Source organism: Carlito syrichta, unplaced genomic scaffold, assembly GCF_000164805.1.
Source record: "Carlito syrichta isolate Samal-C Ts95f unplaced genomic scaffold, Tarsius_syrichta-2.0.1 Scaffold85394, whole genome shotgun sequence".
NCBI classification, from domain to species: domain Eukaryota; kingdom Metazoa; phylum Chordata; class Mammalia; order Primates; family Tarsiidae; genus Carlito; species Carlito syrichta.
The window spans coordinates 55,553-70,982 of record NW_007029490.1 but is presented as its reverse complement, the minus strand read 5'-3'; the positions used below and the strand labels follow the sequence as shown (position 1 = coordinate 70,982).

Below are 15,430 nucleotides of genomic sequence, written 5' to 3'. Positions count from 1 at the left end.
GGAATTACAGGCATGCGCTACCACGCCCAGCTGATTTTTTTTTAATTTATGTAGAGATGAGGTTTCGCTGCCCAGGTGGATCTCGAATTCGCGGGCTCAGGCGATCCACTCACCTCAGCCTCCCAAAGGCACGGGATTACAGGCTGAGCCACCAAGCCTGGCTAGGTTTGCTTTTCAAACAGGGACTTCATTGTTTAATCAGATGTGCCTGATAAGTACATATCAAATTGAGAACTGAAGTAGAACCATGTGTGTTTTCAGTTGTCTTTATATGTTTGTTTTCTGTAATCCTATTCGCATGAACCCGTTTCTATAATGATTGCTTTTAAACCTGGCATTTCTTTTTCTAACCTTAAAGTATTTGTGTAAAAATGTCCAAGGAAATGTTTTTAAAAGACTACAGCTGTCATGAGTAGACATATGCTCTTCATTCCATTTAGTTTTTTTTTTTTTTCTTGTGACTATCTTTAGGAAATTTTATCAATTTATTCAGTCGCTGAGTTTACTTACTCTATTAGCTAAACAGATCACATAAACCCATTCAGCTTATAAATCACAGAAAAATAAAAATGCATACTACACAATTAACAGTTATTCACAACATCATGGAATTATGGGTGATCTTTATTATACTCCTCTACATTTAAAAATCAGTATTATTAGTAGAATGATAATAGTACAAAAAGTAGTTATATAAACAAGCATTGTTGATACCGAAGCATAACAGAGGAACACTGATTAGGTTGGTTCTGTAGATTAAGTCCTGGAAAAAAATGGTGTTTCAAAGGTTAATAGTTGTGAGCAGTATTTGACTCAAGGATATAAATAGCCTACTTTAGATGTTTAATCCTAATTAATTATTCAAACTCTTCCTCATAGTTTGAGACAAAGGGTGAGTTAGAACAACAGTTTAGGATAAGCTGAAAAATATTTTTGCGATTGGTTATTCTCTTGTAAACACCAAAAACAATGAAATTTGGGGGAAAGTGAGAAAACCTTTGAATTAGAATAATTTTAAACAAGAAGTCTAAAAATGAAAGAATGAATGTAATGTTCTTGTTTTTCTGTGATGTTGCTGTTTTTCCTGAAACAAAGTTTTTTGTTGTTCCCAAACACAGCTTACTGAAACAAAGTTTTGAAGTTGTTTTTAAAATTAGGGTAGCCAACTGTTTTTAATTGAACTTTTCTTAATTTGTTTTTCTTCAGTGAACTTTCAACATAACTGCTTTAAAAATACTGACTAACTCCAAGACCCTAAGAAATTAAACAGGTTCTCTTTGTTTTACTCTTTTTTCAAGTGGGGTTTTGTTCTGGTTTTTTATTTATTTATTTATTTTTATATGTTCTTTCCAGGCACTCATTCTGATGTAGAAGCAGAAAGTTTTTTGTGATAGAATCTTTGCTTGATCAGCAAAATAAGTAAGGTAAAAAGATTCTGCTGACGATCCTATTAACTTTGCCCTAGGAGAGTCTGAACTGCCATTTCAGAAGAAGAAAAAAAAAGTTCAAAAATCAGTAACACTAAAGATAAAGGGAATATTGATATAGTAAATTCAGTGAAGGGCACAAAGGTTTTCGATGTATGCTAACTATTTAGCTATTGGATTTTGTTATGCATTTTCTTTGTGATAAGGTATCTTTTTAGGGCTTTTAGTGCATATTCTTTGATTAATGGGAAAAAAAATAAACCTACAGATGTTGTGGTTCTTAGCCTTGTTTCCATATCATCTTTGGAAATTTGTGAACCATAGGCATCTATGTTATTTAAAATCTCACAGAGTACACAATGGACAAAGAGATTGAGGAACATTGATCTGTTACAATAGGAAGGAATCTAGAAGAAGGAGAAAGGAAGCACTTATACTAACCTGATTTAGAGTTGATAATAGCATAAATAGCAGTAGTGATGATGAAAATAGAAGAAGAGACTTTTTGAAAGGCAGGTGGGGTATGGTGGCTCACGCCTGTAATTCCACCACTTTGGGAGCCTGAGACAAGAGGATTGCTTGAGCCCAGGAGTTTGAGAACAGGGTAATGTAGACCTCTTCTCTACCAAAAAAAAAAAAAAAAAAAAAAATTTGCCCAGTGTGGTGGCACACATCTGTAGTCCCAACTACTCAGGTAGCTGAGGTAGAAGGATCACCTGAGCCCAGGACATTGAGGCTGCAATGAACTGTGAACATGTCACTGCACTCTAACCTGGATGACAGAATGAGACCCAGATTAAAAAAAAGTTAAGAGTAAGCAGTTTTAGTGAAAGTAAAGGAGAAGGATCAAAGATGATGCCATATTCCTTGCCTGGGAAAATGTAAGTAGCCTTTAGCATCCAGTTTGGAAATGTGTGTGTTTGGGTAGGGGTGGGGCAGGAAAACAGGATAGGCGGCAGTTTGGCTTATTATAGGGATGGTGGTAATGATTTAGTTTGAAATGTATCCTTTGTAAGTTTAGAGTTGGAAGACTTTGAGGGCAGGTGAACTGCCCAGTGAAGTTATGATAATGTAGAGGTTGATCCGTGAAAGATGCCAATACTAACAGATTGATGGAGAGATTGGAACCATCACAGAGCACAAAGAGTACTCCTAGGGATTGAGTTTCTACTGTGCTGGGTGCTAACACAACAATAGAAGTATATCCACTGCCATTCATGCTTAATTTACAGTAGAGTGAACATGTTCATGATGGCAACTTAAAGTCCTCAAGAAAAGGTAAAATTATGTTTACTGTAACATTTTAACAAAATATTTGGCAGATACAGTGTCTTGTGCCTGTAATCCTAGCACTTTGGAAGGCCGAGGGGAGAGGATTGCTTGAGTTCAGGAGTTTGAGACCAGCCTAGTCTCTAATGGTTTAGATGCAATGTTTTTTTTAATAAGTGTGTAACATGTTTGCAACTTTAAAGCATCTAAGGCAATGGTTCTCAAATTTCAGTGTGCTCCCAGATCTTCTTGTAAACTTTTAGAATGCTGATTCCTAGGCTCACAGATAGCAATTCAGCAAGTCTCAGATTGAGACTTAGGGATCTGCATATTAGTCATCTCTTATGTGGTTCTGATGCAGGTAATCATTGGACTCATTGGACCTCTTTTTGGAAAAACACTGACATAAAGGGTTTTTTTTGTAGCAAAGAAAAGCTCAGCACTTTGATGCTAAAGAATGTGCTTGTCTTGAGAGTTCTAATTGTTTTCCACATTAATTCTTTACTCTTATGTGCCTATGATAAAAGTACAGTATACGGAAGTTAAGCATAGGTTGAGATAACTGAATAATGATTTTTCAGCAGTAAGTATTCTTGCTACACCACTGTGTAAAGAGTTACTTGTTATTAAGGTACACTATAAGAAATTATCTGAAATTTCTTCATTGATAGTTTTGACACATTATTTTTTATATTTGTTTTCCATTTGTTTCCATTTCTGTAGAGGAAATAGTCTACCTAGATTATTATCTAAATAATTCATGCATATTTGCCACATAATCCCTGTTATAATTACCTTTTCTTGCAATATTTTGGTTACTTTGAAAAATCCAGTTCTTGGAAACACCTCTTCTGACATAGATCTAAAAATTGTTTACCATATGTAATTAAAATAAAAAATTAACTTAGGATCATACAACTCTATGTATATAGCATTTTCAAGGTTAGTCTCACATATTGTTCAAGTTTGGCAGTTGAGTTTAGATGTTCCTGTTTTATTATCAAATAGTACTTTTGGAACGCCTGTTTTTGTTAGTTCTTGCTTATTAACAAAAGCAGCAGAATCCCTACTCTTTTCAAGTAACATAAATACCAGTAGAGGTATTAACTGTAGCTATTCTGTCTTTATGTCTTCAAGATAGCATTAGGTAGGGATTGGATGGCTCTGGACATCATCCCTCACTCCCACCCCCACCAAGTCACGTGAAATTTTGTAAAATGTTCACCTTTAAATCAGAAATAGTGATATGCAAGAAGTTTAAAATCCTAATTTTTTAACAGTTTGACATCTTGATTATCAAGTATTATGGCATAGAGCCAGAGATCTTCAGGCCTCTTTTGAAATGGTCTCCTTATGGATGGTCATTTAGGCCAGTTTATTACTATGTAAGCTCCTGAAACAAAGATCTGTGTTTCATTAACCTCCCTCTCCACAAACACACTTGTGTATAGCACCTAGCACTCTTAACTTATGCTTCCATAGCACAATCTTGCTTACCTTTATGTTATTTATAATTTAACAGTTCACTTGTCTGTCTTTTCTACTAAGTTCCATCAGTAAAACTCTGCCTTTTATCTCTATATCCTTAAGTACATAGCACCATGCCTTGAAGGTTTAAGGTATGCACAAAAAAGCTAGTATAAATATTTCCAGATAGTTGAATTTAATCTTTTTTATATTCTTAACTTTTAACTTTCAGATATGAATCTATTCTAATAAATTTATGTTCATGTCTTCTTAATTTGAATATATTAGATTAATTTTATCTTTTTTTTAAAAAAAGGTCCAAGTTATCATGCTGAACATAATTCTACCTTTCTATAAATAAAACTATAAATAACAGAGAATATAGATATTGTAAAGTGCTTTGTCTTACCTAACATTTGGTAAATGTTTGTTAAATCAACTTGCCTTATTTTACTATATACAGTAATTTCGACTTCTTATCTTATCTGCTACTTCTTCCCTACCCACTGGTCCCTGCATACCAGCTCAAGTGTCAGCCCAAGATTTTTTAAAAAAAGAATTGTCAGTCTACAGAAAAATTAGAACTAATAAAAATATTATAATAAGCATGTGTCTCTGTATATTGGTACTACAGATGATAATAGTTTTATATATTTGCTTATGTTTACTTATATATCCTGACTTTACAGATAACATTTTGCAACCCCAATATCAATCTCTTAAATTTTGAAGGTGAAATTTGTACTGGTTGCAAAATCTATCATGTGAGAACCACTGATCTAAACTATACTGATTTATTATGCTTTAAATGTAGATATACAAATACCCATTGCTGGGGTTATTTTAGAATACATGGTGAATTCCCACACCTTTAGAGGGGCATCTAAGTATCCTCCATACCTGTTTATGTAGAAATTCTCTACTTATGAAAATTAAGTTCCTGAAGGTTTTTTCATAAGTCCTTTTATTTGAAAGTTGAAAGTTCAACTAATCAAATGATCCATGTGGTCATATACACATCTATAAAGTTAACTTTGCAAGGGGAATAACTTGTGATATTGCTTCTGACTTTCCTTGATTTTTTTCCATCTCCCTTACAGGATGTATCCAAAGACTTGCATTTTGGATTAAGTATTTTTTCTCATAAATATGTGTATAATAAGAGGTTTCTCCAAAAACAGGATATACCATGAGCCAGATTGTTTGTAGATGTTAAGTTTAATCCATGCATTGTTTTGTATTTAATTAAATTGAAATCTTCAGGTTGCCCCAAGCCTCACTGCTCTTTATATTATTTCACTGGGGATTTGAGTTTAGAAGTTTGCCATAGACCATTGGTTTTGAGCCATTGCTGCACAATGGATTCATCTGGGGAATGTTAAAAATAAATGACCATTTGCCACTCCAGACCAATTAAATGAAACTTCTAGAAGATTCCAGTGTGCAGCCAGAATTGAGAATGGCAGCGCCGAAATCTAACAAATAATGTAGTTGCAGAGACTAAATAACTGCATTTGACTGACAAGAGACCATTTGTTTATAGTTAGTAGAGTCAAGGTACTTTCCTCTAGGACAGAGCTTTGATCATATCAGTGAATGTTCATGAATTAAAACCTTAAGAAGAGAAGCAGAGTTAGTGGTTAGAAGCATGACTTTGGCTTTTGACTACCAGGTTTATTGTGTAACCTTGGAAAAGCTACTTAATTTCTCTACTTCAGTTTCCTTATCTATAAAGTAAAATATCTGCCTCAATGGATTGGCTACCAGGTTGAGAGTGGCAGGGAGGACACAACATCTATAAGGGTACCTGATCTTAAACCAGGCAAAGTGGGGACGGGAGGCCCAAACGTTACCTGTGTGATGTTCACTTGTGTACCTAATCCTGAATTGTACCCTACATCTTTAAAAAAATACACACACACAAAAAAATTAAGTGAATTAATATTTGTAAAGTTCTTAAAATGATATTTGACACATAGGAAGCACTAAATTTATTAAATAAATAAATTAAAAAATAAAAATAATAACTTTTGTCTCTGTAGCTATATTCCTTGATGCATTTAAGGACTATAACAGTGAAGACTGGATGGCTCCTGGAGTTTTTAGACTGTTCTCTAGTCTTCTCTCTTCTCAGTATTAAAATGACTGCCATTTTGTTGGGGGGGTGCTTTTGCTGCTTATGTTTCTAAGTTTTTACATGAAAAGCCCTACCTTTTTTTAGCACATCAGTATGGTGGTGTTGTTATTCCTTTCTTATTAGAGAAATGACTGTTTATATCATGTTGAGTGTAAGATACACATTTTCAAACTTTTTGTTACTTTTTTTGATTCTCAGGTGCTGCTTCATCACCAAACACTTGGGAATTTTGTCCCATTTTTATATTTATCACTGTATCAGGTACACAGGAATGCCGAGAATATTGGTCTGTGTGTGGTTAAACTATGTTTGTGAGATAATCTGATTGTGAACATTTTATTTTAATGTCTTGGAATGGCAGCTGAACTTGTTTCTACTTAGTCATGAGTTTTTCTACTTACCTCATGTTAGAGAAAATGACCTTTAAAGGTTCTTTGAACCTGAATTTGGTAATCTGCATCCATAGATAATGCATCTTAGGATCCATGTTTGGCAGTATGCCTAAGTCAAAATCAAATAAATTGTTCTGAATTTTTAGAAGTTCAAGACTTGTTTGTGATACTTAAATCTTTAATTTATTTAAGAGAATTTAATAGCCTTCAAATTTAATGAAATATAATTTTTATTTTGTAACATATACCATGCTTGTGACACATCATTTTAAAAAATTAAATTTATTGAGGTATAATTCAGGTACAATAAGCAGCATCCATTTAAAGTATATAATTTCGTGAGTTTTGGCAGATGTATGCACCTGTAAAACCATTACCACAATAAGGTACAGAACATTCCTATACCCCAAAGATTGCCTCATATTCCTTTACAGTCTTTCTCTGTACTCCCAGTCCCTCTGATCTCTTGTCACTGTAGATTATCTCCATTTGTTTTTATTCTTAGTTATTGTGAGCAATGCTGCAGTGAGCATAGGATTGCAGATGTCTCTGACATACTGATTTTGTTTCCTTTGGATGTGTACCCAGAAGTGGGATTGCTGAATCATTTAGTAATTTTATTTTTAATTTCTCATACTGTTTTTCATAATGACTATATTAATTTACATACTCAGCATTTGTGTACAATAGTTTCCATTTTTTTCTTTCTTTCTTTCTTTCTTTTTTTTTTGAGTTGGAGTCCCACTCTGTTGCCCAGATGGGAGTGCAGTGACCGCTCTCGGCCATTGCAGCCTCGACCTGCTGGGCTCCGGCGATCTTTCCGCCTCAGCCTTCCAAGTAGCTGGAACTACAGGTGCACGCTGCCATGCCCGGCTAATTTTTTGATTTATTGTAGAGATGAGGTCTCGCCAAGTTGCCCAGGCGGGTCTCGAACTCGTCCATTTTTTTCATTCCCACCAAACTTTGTTATCTCTGGTCTTTCTGATAATAGTCATCCTAGCAAGTGTGAGAAAGTATCTCATTGTGGCTTTAATTTACATTTCCTTGATGGTTTGTGACTTTGAGCACCTTTTTATATAGCTGTTGACCATATGTATGTTGTCTTTGGAAGAATATCTGTTCAGATCATTGTCCAGTTTTTAATCAGATTTTTTTTTGTTTTTGCTATTGAGTTGTATGAGTTTCTTATATCTTTTGGATATTAGCTCCTGTATATATATATTTGGGTTGTATAAATGGCTAGTAAATATATTATTATCTTAATTCACATCTGGCTTGAACTAACTAAATTTATCTTCTGTGCTTTATATGTTTTAAAAACAAGAATTAGGATAGAGTTCTTGAGAGAAATAATATTTTTAATGTGCTTTTAAACATCTAATGATCCTGACATGTGAAAAATTTGTGAACCGTTATCTTTTAGACTAGGCAGAGCTTTAAGTTGATTTTAAAACTATGTGTTTGAACAAATGATGACTGATTTTTTTCTCTAAATTTATTTTAGTTTGACCATAAAATGTTTATTGACTGTTAATTTCAAGTCAGGCTGTAAGGTGTATATTTTAAATTATACTTTCTAAAAGTAATTTTTTAGTTTTCTGTGGTCGGGCAAAGTGAAATGTGTATATTTATTGAAGATTATCTCCTCCATTCCTCATACCTCTCTTTTTTCTCTTTCTCACTCTTCCCTCTCTTTCTCTTCTTCCCTCCCTTTTACTTTAAGACACATTTATTTTTTTTCTAGGATGCCTGTCAGCAATGGGTAAGAAAATGGATTATTTATTAATTTTTTTTAGTTGGTGTCTCACTCTGTCACCCAGACTGCAGTGCAATGGCATACTCACGGCCACCGCAGCCTTGACCTGCTGTACTCAGGTGATCCTTCTGCCTCAGCCTTCCTAGTAGCTGGAACTACAGGCACACACCACCATGCCCAGCTAATTTTTTTATTTATTGTTGAGATGAGGTCTCGCCAAGTTGCCCAGATTGGTCTTGAACCTGTGAACTCAGGCAATCCTCTCACCTCGGCCTTCCAAAATGCTGTGATTATAGGCATGAGCCACCATACCTGGCTGAAAATATATTATTAAACACAATTATTTTGAGTCATTCACAAATGCCATTATATTAAAATAAATCATGAGGATAATTATTAATTTACTGAGTGTTCTGATTGAACTTGAATGCTTAATCATTTCTTGTACTATATTGACTAGACCTTTGATGCAAACTTCAGGAGTTTCTGAATTACCTTTTGATAATGAAAAAGTATTGTCCTTTTAAATGAGACATTATTTCATGTATTTGTTTATCTAAGGGATAACAAAAAATCCTTAGAATCAATTTTTGTGTGCGTGTGAGTGTTGGAGTCTCACTCTGTTGCCCAGGTTGGAGTGAAGTGGTGAGCTCACGGCTACTGCAGCCTTGAGGTGCTGGGCTCAAGCGATCAACCTTCCAAGTAACCAGAACTACAGGCACGCTACCATGCCTGGCTAGTATTTTATTTATTGTAGAGACGAAGTGTCTCCAAGTTTCCCAGGCTGGGCTGGTCTCGAACCCTCGGCCTCCCAAAGTGCTGGGATTGCAGGCTGAGCCACCTAGCCTGACCAGAATCAAATTTTAACATATTCTTTGTGTATGCAGTTTGAGTCAGCACTGGGGCTTTGAATATGTATACTGAGCGTTGTTCAACCTTAGCTTTTTTTATCTTTTGGAACCCAGATTATATATTCTTTTGAAAAACTTTGCTTAAAATTTAAATACCCCTATTTAAATATTATAGAAACAAATAATGGGCTATTATGAAAAAACTTAATTTTTCCCATTCTGTTTTATTTAATAACTTAATTTATCTTTAAAAATATTAAGCTTTCAAGACTATTTCAGAAAGTAGAATTTCCTCATAACTGAAGGACGGCTATGTTTTTTGTTCAATTTTGTAACCTCCAGTCATTTATACCTCATAGTCAGAGTTTGATACACTTTGGTTGAATAAATACATGAATTAAAGAATTTGGGTCCAGGCATGGGACATAGGGAACATACCAGGTTCCTATCTCTCTTACAGCATCTACTACATTTTCTTTATGTGTCTTATTGTCTTTCTTTGGTGCCAGTGCCTGCTCATTAACTTTATTATTCTCCATAGTATTTGATTTTTTTTAAACAAATCTATTGAAAGATTGAAAAGTATATACAATTGCATTGTTTACTCTCAGTTATATATTTAGGTGTACTACATTTTACGTATCACACATCAGTTTTCAATGTCAACACATTTTAAGAGAGTATACTACTCTTTAATATTAATGAAAACATTAAATCAAAGTTATATGCAGTTAGTGGGAGTTGAATAAAGCCTACAGACCAAATCTGAATCCTTCCTCAAACTTCATTGGAGCAGATAGGAAGCCTTCAAACTTCTTAAGACAATATTTAAAGATCATATTGTTGAGTATGGAAAAACTAGAGGTCTTCTAAAAAGCTGTAGGGCAGAAGGTTTCTGTATATTGAAGTTCTTAGTGTCTTATGACTTGTAGAATTATTATAGAGTAAATTGAGTTTCAAAGTGTACAATGACATGGTAAGGACTCTAAAAATTTGTAGTAGATGACAGTAGTGCCCCACATAACATACTCTATGTCCTCAACCATGGCAGACAGACACTGTGAGTGCAGAGTCACCAACCCTGAGAGAGTCCCACTTCAAAAGTTTGTTGCCTTTTCTGTGCTCTGCCTTTCTCCCTTGCTGCTGGAGCCCACTAGATTGTCCCCTTATTCAGTGGCTACGTGCAGACTAGAAATGCAGATTGTTAACAATTCTTAGTTAATTGTAGATAAATGCTCCATTCTCTCATTCTTTCGGTGCACAATTCTGGAAGCATTCTTTATGTTTCTCAGTTTGCACGCAGCAGTAACCTCAATAATGTGTCCTTATATTAGCTTTTCCTCCTTCCTTGTCTTTCTCTCCACTTCCTCACTCCTGTTTCCTAAGATTCTCTCCCAGATAAACTACTTGTACCCAGGTCTTTGTCTGAAGGTATACCTCTGTAGAATCTAAGAGTTTTACAGAAAGAAAGTATGTGTTAAACATAGCTTTTCTGAGATATATTTTATCATAGAGCTTTTGTTTGAATGATTCCTGTTAACCACACCATAATATATTCATGTATTTATATAATATGTGCATTATACTGGACAGTGAAACTTACAAGTTCACTGAACCACCATGGGTTTATGAAAGTATATTAATTAAAATATTGTTTCAAAGACTTTGCTTTCTGTAATTCTATTTAGAGACTTGATAAATAACTACATCTGAAAGATGTTGCTAAAACTGAGGAATTTTTTTTTTGAAAGCAGAATTTATTGAGAGGACAGAAAAGCTCCCACAGTGGGAGGGGACCCAAAGGGATTGCCCTAAACTGAGGAATTTTTATTTGAGAATTTAGGAAAGTTTTGCCTGCTTATCTTTAGTGGATAGATGTTCCCAGTCTGATACATAACAAATTGAGAGCACAGTCATTACACAAATTTTAGTGATTAATAGAATTATTAGTCATATAAATATATAACCCCCTCAAAATTAGTCTTCTCATTTCTTTCAGGTTCAAATTTAGTGTTCAGGCCAAGACTGAGATTGATATGTGGTCATCTTAACTGAACACCGTGTTTATGAGAGTGTGTTTGTACCCTTACTCTTCTTTCTTGATTTGGTCAACCTAGAGGGATAATAGTTTGGTATGCAGCTCAATGCTTATTAGACTGTGACCTTAAAGTAACCAATAAATGGAGTAATTGGACATTTTGCAAATTTGAATAGATGGGCTGATTGGTACATTTGAACTATTTAAATTCCTTCTCTGCTTAAAAAAAAAAGGAACTCTTAAATGCTAAAAATGTAATATTACTTGAAGAATTTTAGTGTAATTTGGCTGCTCTACTTGTAGTTTTAAGTTTATTCTGTCACCAAATAATTGCCTACATTTCAGTATGAGGCATGAGAACCTAATTCTTTTGTCTAAAGGCATTCAGTGAAGCTACCCTGATAATTTTTGTTTAGTCTTTTACCATTAAAATTGTGTTAATGTCCTCTATTTGGCTATAGCAGTCTCCTACCTTTCTTTATCAGTTATTGTTGTGATGTTTCAGATTTCATATTAAATGTGATGATTGATTTAATTTTTTTAAAAAAGATAGTAGCCATCTAGATATGAAGTCAACTTATGGTTTGTTTTTGTTTTTGTTGTTTGTTTGTTCTGCCACCCCAGCTGGAGGTCAGCGGCATGCTCCTGGCCACCACAGCCTCAACCTGCTGGGCTCTGGTGATCCTTCCACCTCAATCTTCCAAGTAGCTGGAACTACAGGCATGTGCCACCATGCCCGGCTAATTTTTTTATTTTTATTATAGAGACGAGGTATTGCCAAGTTGCCAAGGTTGGTCTCAAACCCCTGGGCTCAGGCAATCCTCTCACCTTGGCCTCCCAAAGTGCTGGGATTATAGACATGAGCCACTGCAACCGGCAGCTTCTAGTTTTTATGCAGAACATTTTATAAAGGTTTACAACTTTGGAGAGGCTTCCAAAGTAATTTCTTTCAAGGCAACATTTTTACCTTAGAATTGCAATTGTTTAAAGTACGGTATGCCTAGAATACGTCCAGGTGTGAAAATATAAATATTTACTTAATTTACATTGTCATATCACCTACCAACTCCTTTGTAATTATAGGAAACTTATACATATGTAGAACTGAAAAGTAACAGGCAAGAACGGGCTTAAGTGTTTTTACTTTGCCTCTGCAAGGTCATTGACCAGTGGTAACAGGAAAATAAATGTTTTATTCATCCATAGTTGTCCCCTACCACCATTTCTTTAGCTTTTGAACTGATAACTCATTTATATCTGCTTATATTTTGTCACCTTTTTCAGCTTCAAAAATCCATATGTTTAAAATGATAAAATGTATTTGATTATCAAATAATCATAATTTAAACGATACATTCCTGTACACAAAGGAACTTTTAAAATTTAAAGCTTCATGGTTTTACTTTGTGAATTTGCTTATACTCATCTTTAAATAATTTTAGATTTAAACTTTCAAGAACCTGACATGTTTCAAAGTAAAGTTAACTTGATTTATTTATTTTCTTGTTTTTAGTGGGAGATTTTGATAAGATCTGGCGAGAACACTGTGAGGATGAGGAAACACTTTGTGAATATGCTGTTGCAATGAAAAATTTGGCAGATAATCACTGGGCAAAAACTTGTGAGGGTGAAGGTCGTATTGAATGGTGTTGTAGGTAAGTGTTTTTTGAATTAACATTTTTTGTTTCCAGTGTATTTATTGCATAAACTCTTAAATCTAAGTAGTGCTGTGTATAATTTGTTGTATCAAAATGGAAAGCCATAATTATAAAAAGATGTCTTTTTAAATAACTTTTATCCCTCTTGTTTCACTTTCCCTAGGTTTATTTCATTCATCTTTTTAAACCAAAATATTTTTGACACAACTTTTAAAAATATTCCTTTGAATACGTTTAAACACCAATACATTTAAAATATAAAAGGCTTAACATTTGACTCATCATTAATAAGTAATAGAATAGAGATTTCTTTGGATAATTACTTGAGTCTGTATTTAGAGTCAAGCCAAAGTACTTTTCTAGAGATAGAGTCTTGCTCTGTCACTGAGGCTGGAGTGCAATGTTGGGATCATAGCTCACTACAGCCTAGAACTCCTGGCCTCAAGCAGCCCTTGTGCTTTGCCTCCCAAAGTGCTGGGATTACAGACATGGGCCGACTCACCTGGCCTTTTCTGTAATTTAAAAATTTAAAACATCTTAAGAGTTTTAAAATCCTGAATTTTTGATGTGTGATTCAAGGTATTTCAGCATTTATATTGACTTTAGATAATATGTATTTTCTCATAATATAGATTATAATGTTAAAAAATCAGAAAATGAAATACTGCTGATACCAGTTCTGTTAATCTGATAAAATTGTAGGAAAGGATATGTATATTGATGGAATTTAAACTTGGATTTCCAAAAACAAAGCATTGTGTTTCTGCATAAACAATGTTTATAACTTCTAGTTTATATTTTCTTTCAGTTACTTTTATTCAAAAAATTTTTGTTATAATCTCATTTTAGAATTATATAATAATGTATATTTATTCATTCAACAAATAATCCAGAGGAAAAAATGTATATTTAACTTAGTTCTTTTATTTATGTAATAAATAATATTTAGTGATCTACTTTGGGTTTTTTTTGTTTATTTTTTTTTTAATTTTAAATAGAGATGGGGTACAGTTCAGGGTTAGGTATACAAATGTTCATTATTCAGATACCCTTGTTTATGAAGTGTGCCCCTCCCTCTTCTGGCAGTTTCCCTCAAATGCCAATTCCACCTCCCACCCCACCCCCACCCCCGCAGCTTCCCACTACTGCCAATCCCTTTCTTATAGTATTATGATAATTGTTCAAGGTCCGCTTATGAGTGAGAACATATGGTACTCTGTTCTTTACTTCTGTGATAGATCACTGAGTATGATAGACTCTAAATCCATCCAAGTAGCTGCGAAGTGTGATGGTCTACTTTTGTACCAGTCACATTATAGGCACTAGGAGTACAAAATCAACCACATCACAAAATTCTTATTCTCATGGGGCTTACATACTAATGGAGGTGAGAAGCAAGAGACAGTATGTTCATTAATCTACTAGATCATAATAGTGAGTGTCATGAGAAAAATAAAGCAAGGAAAAATGAAGCAATTTGAAATAAGGTAGGGGGAAAAGGTATCACTAGTGATATGTGCAAAAAACATGAGGAGATGAGAGAGCAAGCCAGCCCTAATAAGTCCAAAGCCCTTGAAACCAGGTGACCAATGTGGCTACAGCAGAATGAGGTGGGAGAGTGGTAGACAATAAGACAATGAACAGTGAAATTTTGTAGGGTCTTGTAGACCATTGTAAAGACATTGACTTTTATTTTGAATGCGATGGGAGGTCGTTGGATGTTTTGACAAAAGGAATGATAGGATTTTGTTATCCTTTTACAATGTGTCAAGAATTCATAAGAATTCATAAGAATTCATTGCTGCCTTAAGAGTAGGAAGGCAGAAAGGGCAAAGGAACCCAGTTAGGAGACTACTTCAATAATCATGGCACAAAATAAACAGTGAGTGAGATAGTTGAGTGGACAGGACAGTGTACTAGATTAATAAAATTAAATTGAATAAGTACAGTGACTCAGGATAGCCAGGGAGATGATGGTGTATACTATGTGGTGATTATGATGATACATAAGAAAGGAGTTGTAAATATAAGGTGGGTGAGAACAGTGAGAAGGTGATAACATTGGTGGATTGTGGAGTCAAAGAATTGTGGAGTTAAGGAACCAAAGGAAGTTGCCAGAATGATAGGAAATGAGAAGCTTAGAATTAAATGTTTGGTTTTATTTGCTAATTTCTACAGAGAAAATGCTTATAAATCTGACTGTTTTACAGAATATACATTTTCCCCTCAAGCTAAGAAACACAAAATGTGGTGTACTACTGAACCAAATTTCTCTTCTGTAACAGAAAGTAATAATGTAATCTAGTCAGAACATCAGCACTATCACTGTTTGAGACCATCATTCTTGGCTTTAAGCAGTACTACTTTCAAATTAGTATTCTGATAAAGCATGAAAGCCTTCAAACCTTCTTTCTTTCTTTTTTTTTTTTTTTTTT

The 15,430-nt window shown here is 34.3% G+C and overlaps 1 protein-coding gene across 1 annotated transcript in view; it reads left to right on the top strand.

Annotated features, from left to right (window-relative positions):
• The window catches only part of LOC103259043 (probable methyltransferase BMT2 homolog), a gene marked incomplete at its 3' end in the record, with an annotated part of 41,379 nt that overhangs the window by 4,019 nt on the left and 21,930 nt on the right, over nucleotides 1–15,430 (top strand). The window contains exon 2 of the mRNA XM_021711661.1: nucleotides 12,851–12,992. Within this exon, the coding sequence (XP_021567336.1) occupies nucleotides 12,922–12,992 (71 nt within the window). The remainder of the gene's footprint in view (nucleotides 1–12,850; nucleotides 12,993–15,430) is intronic.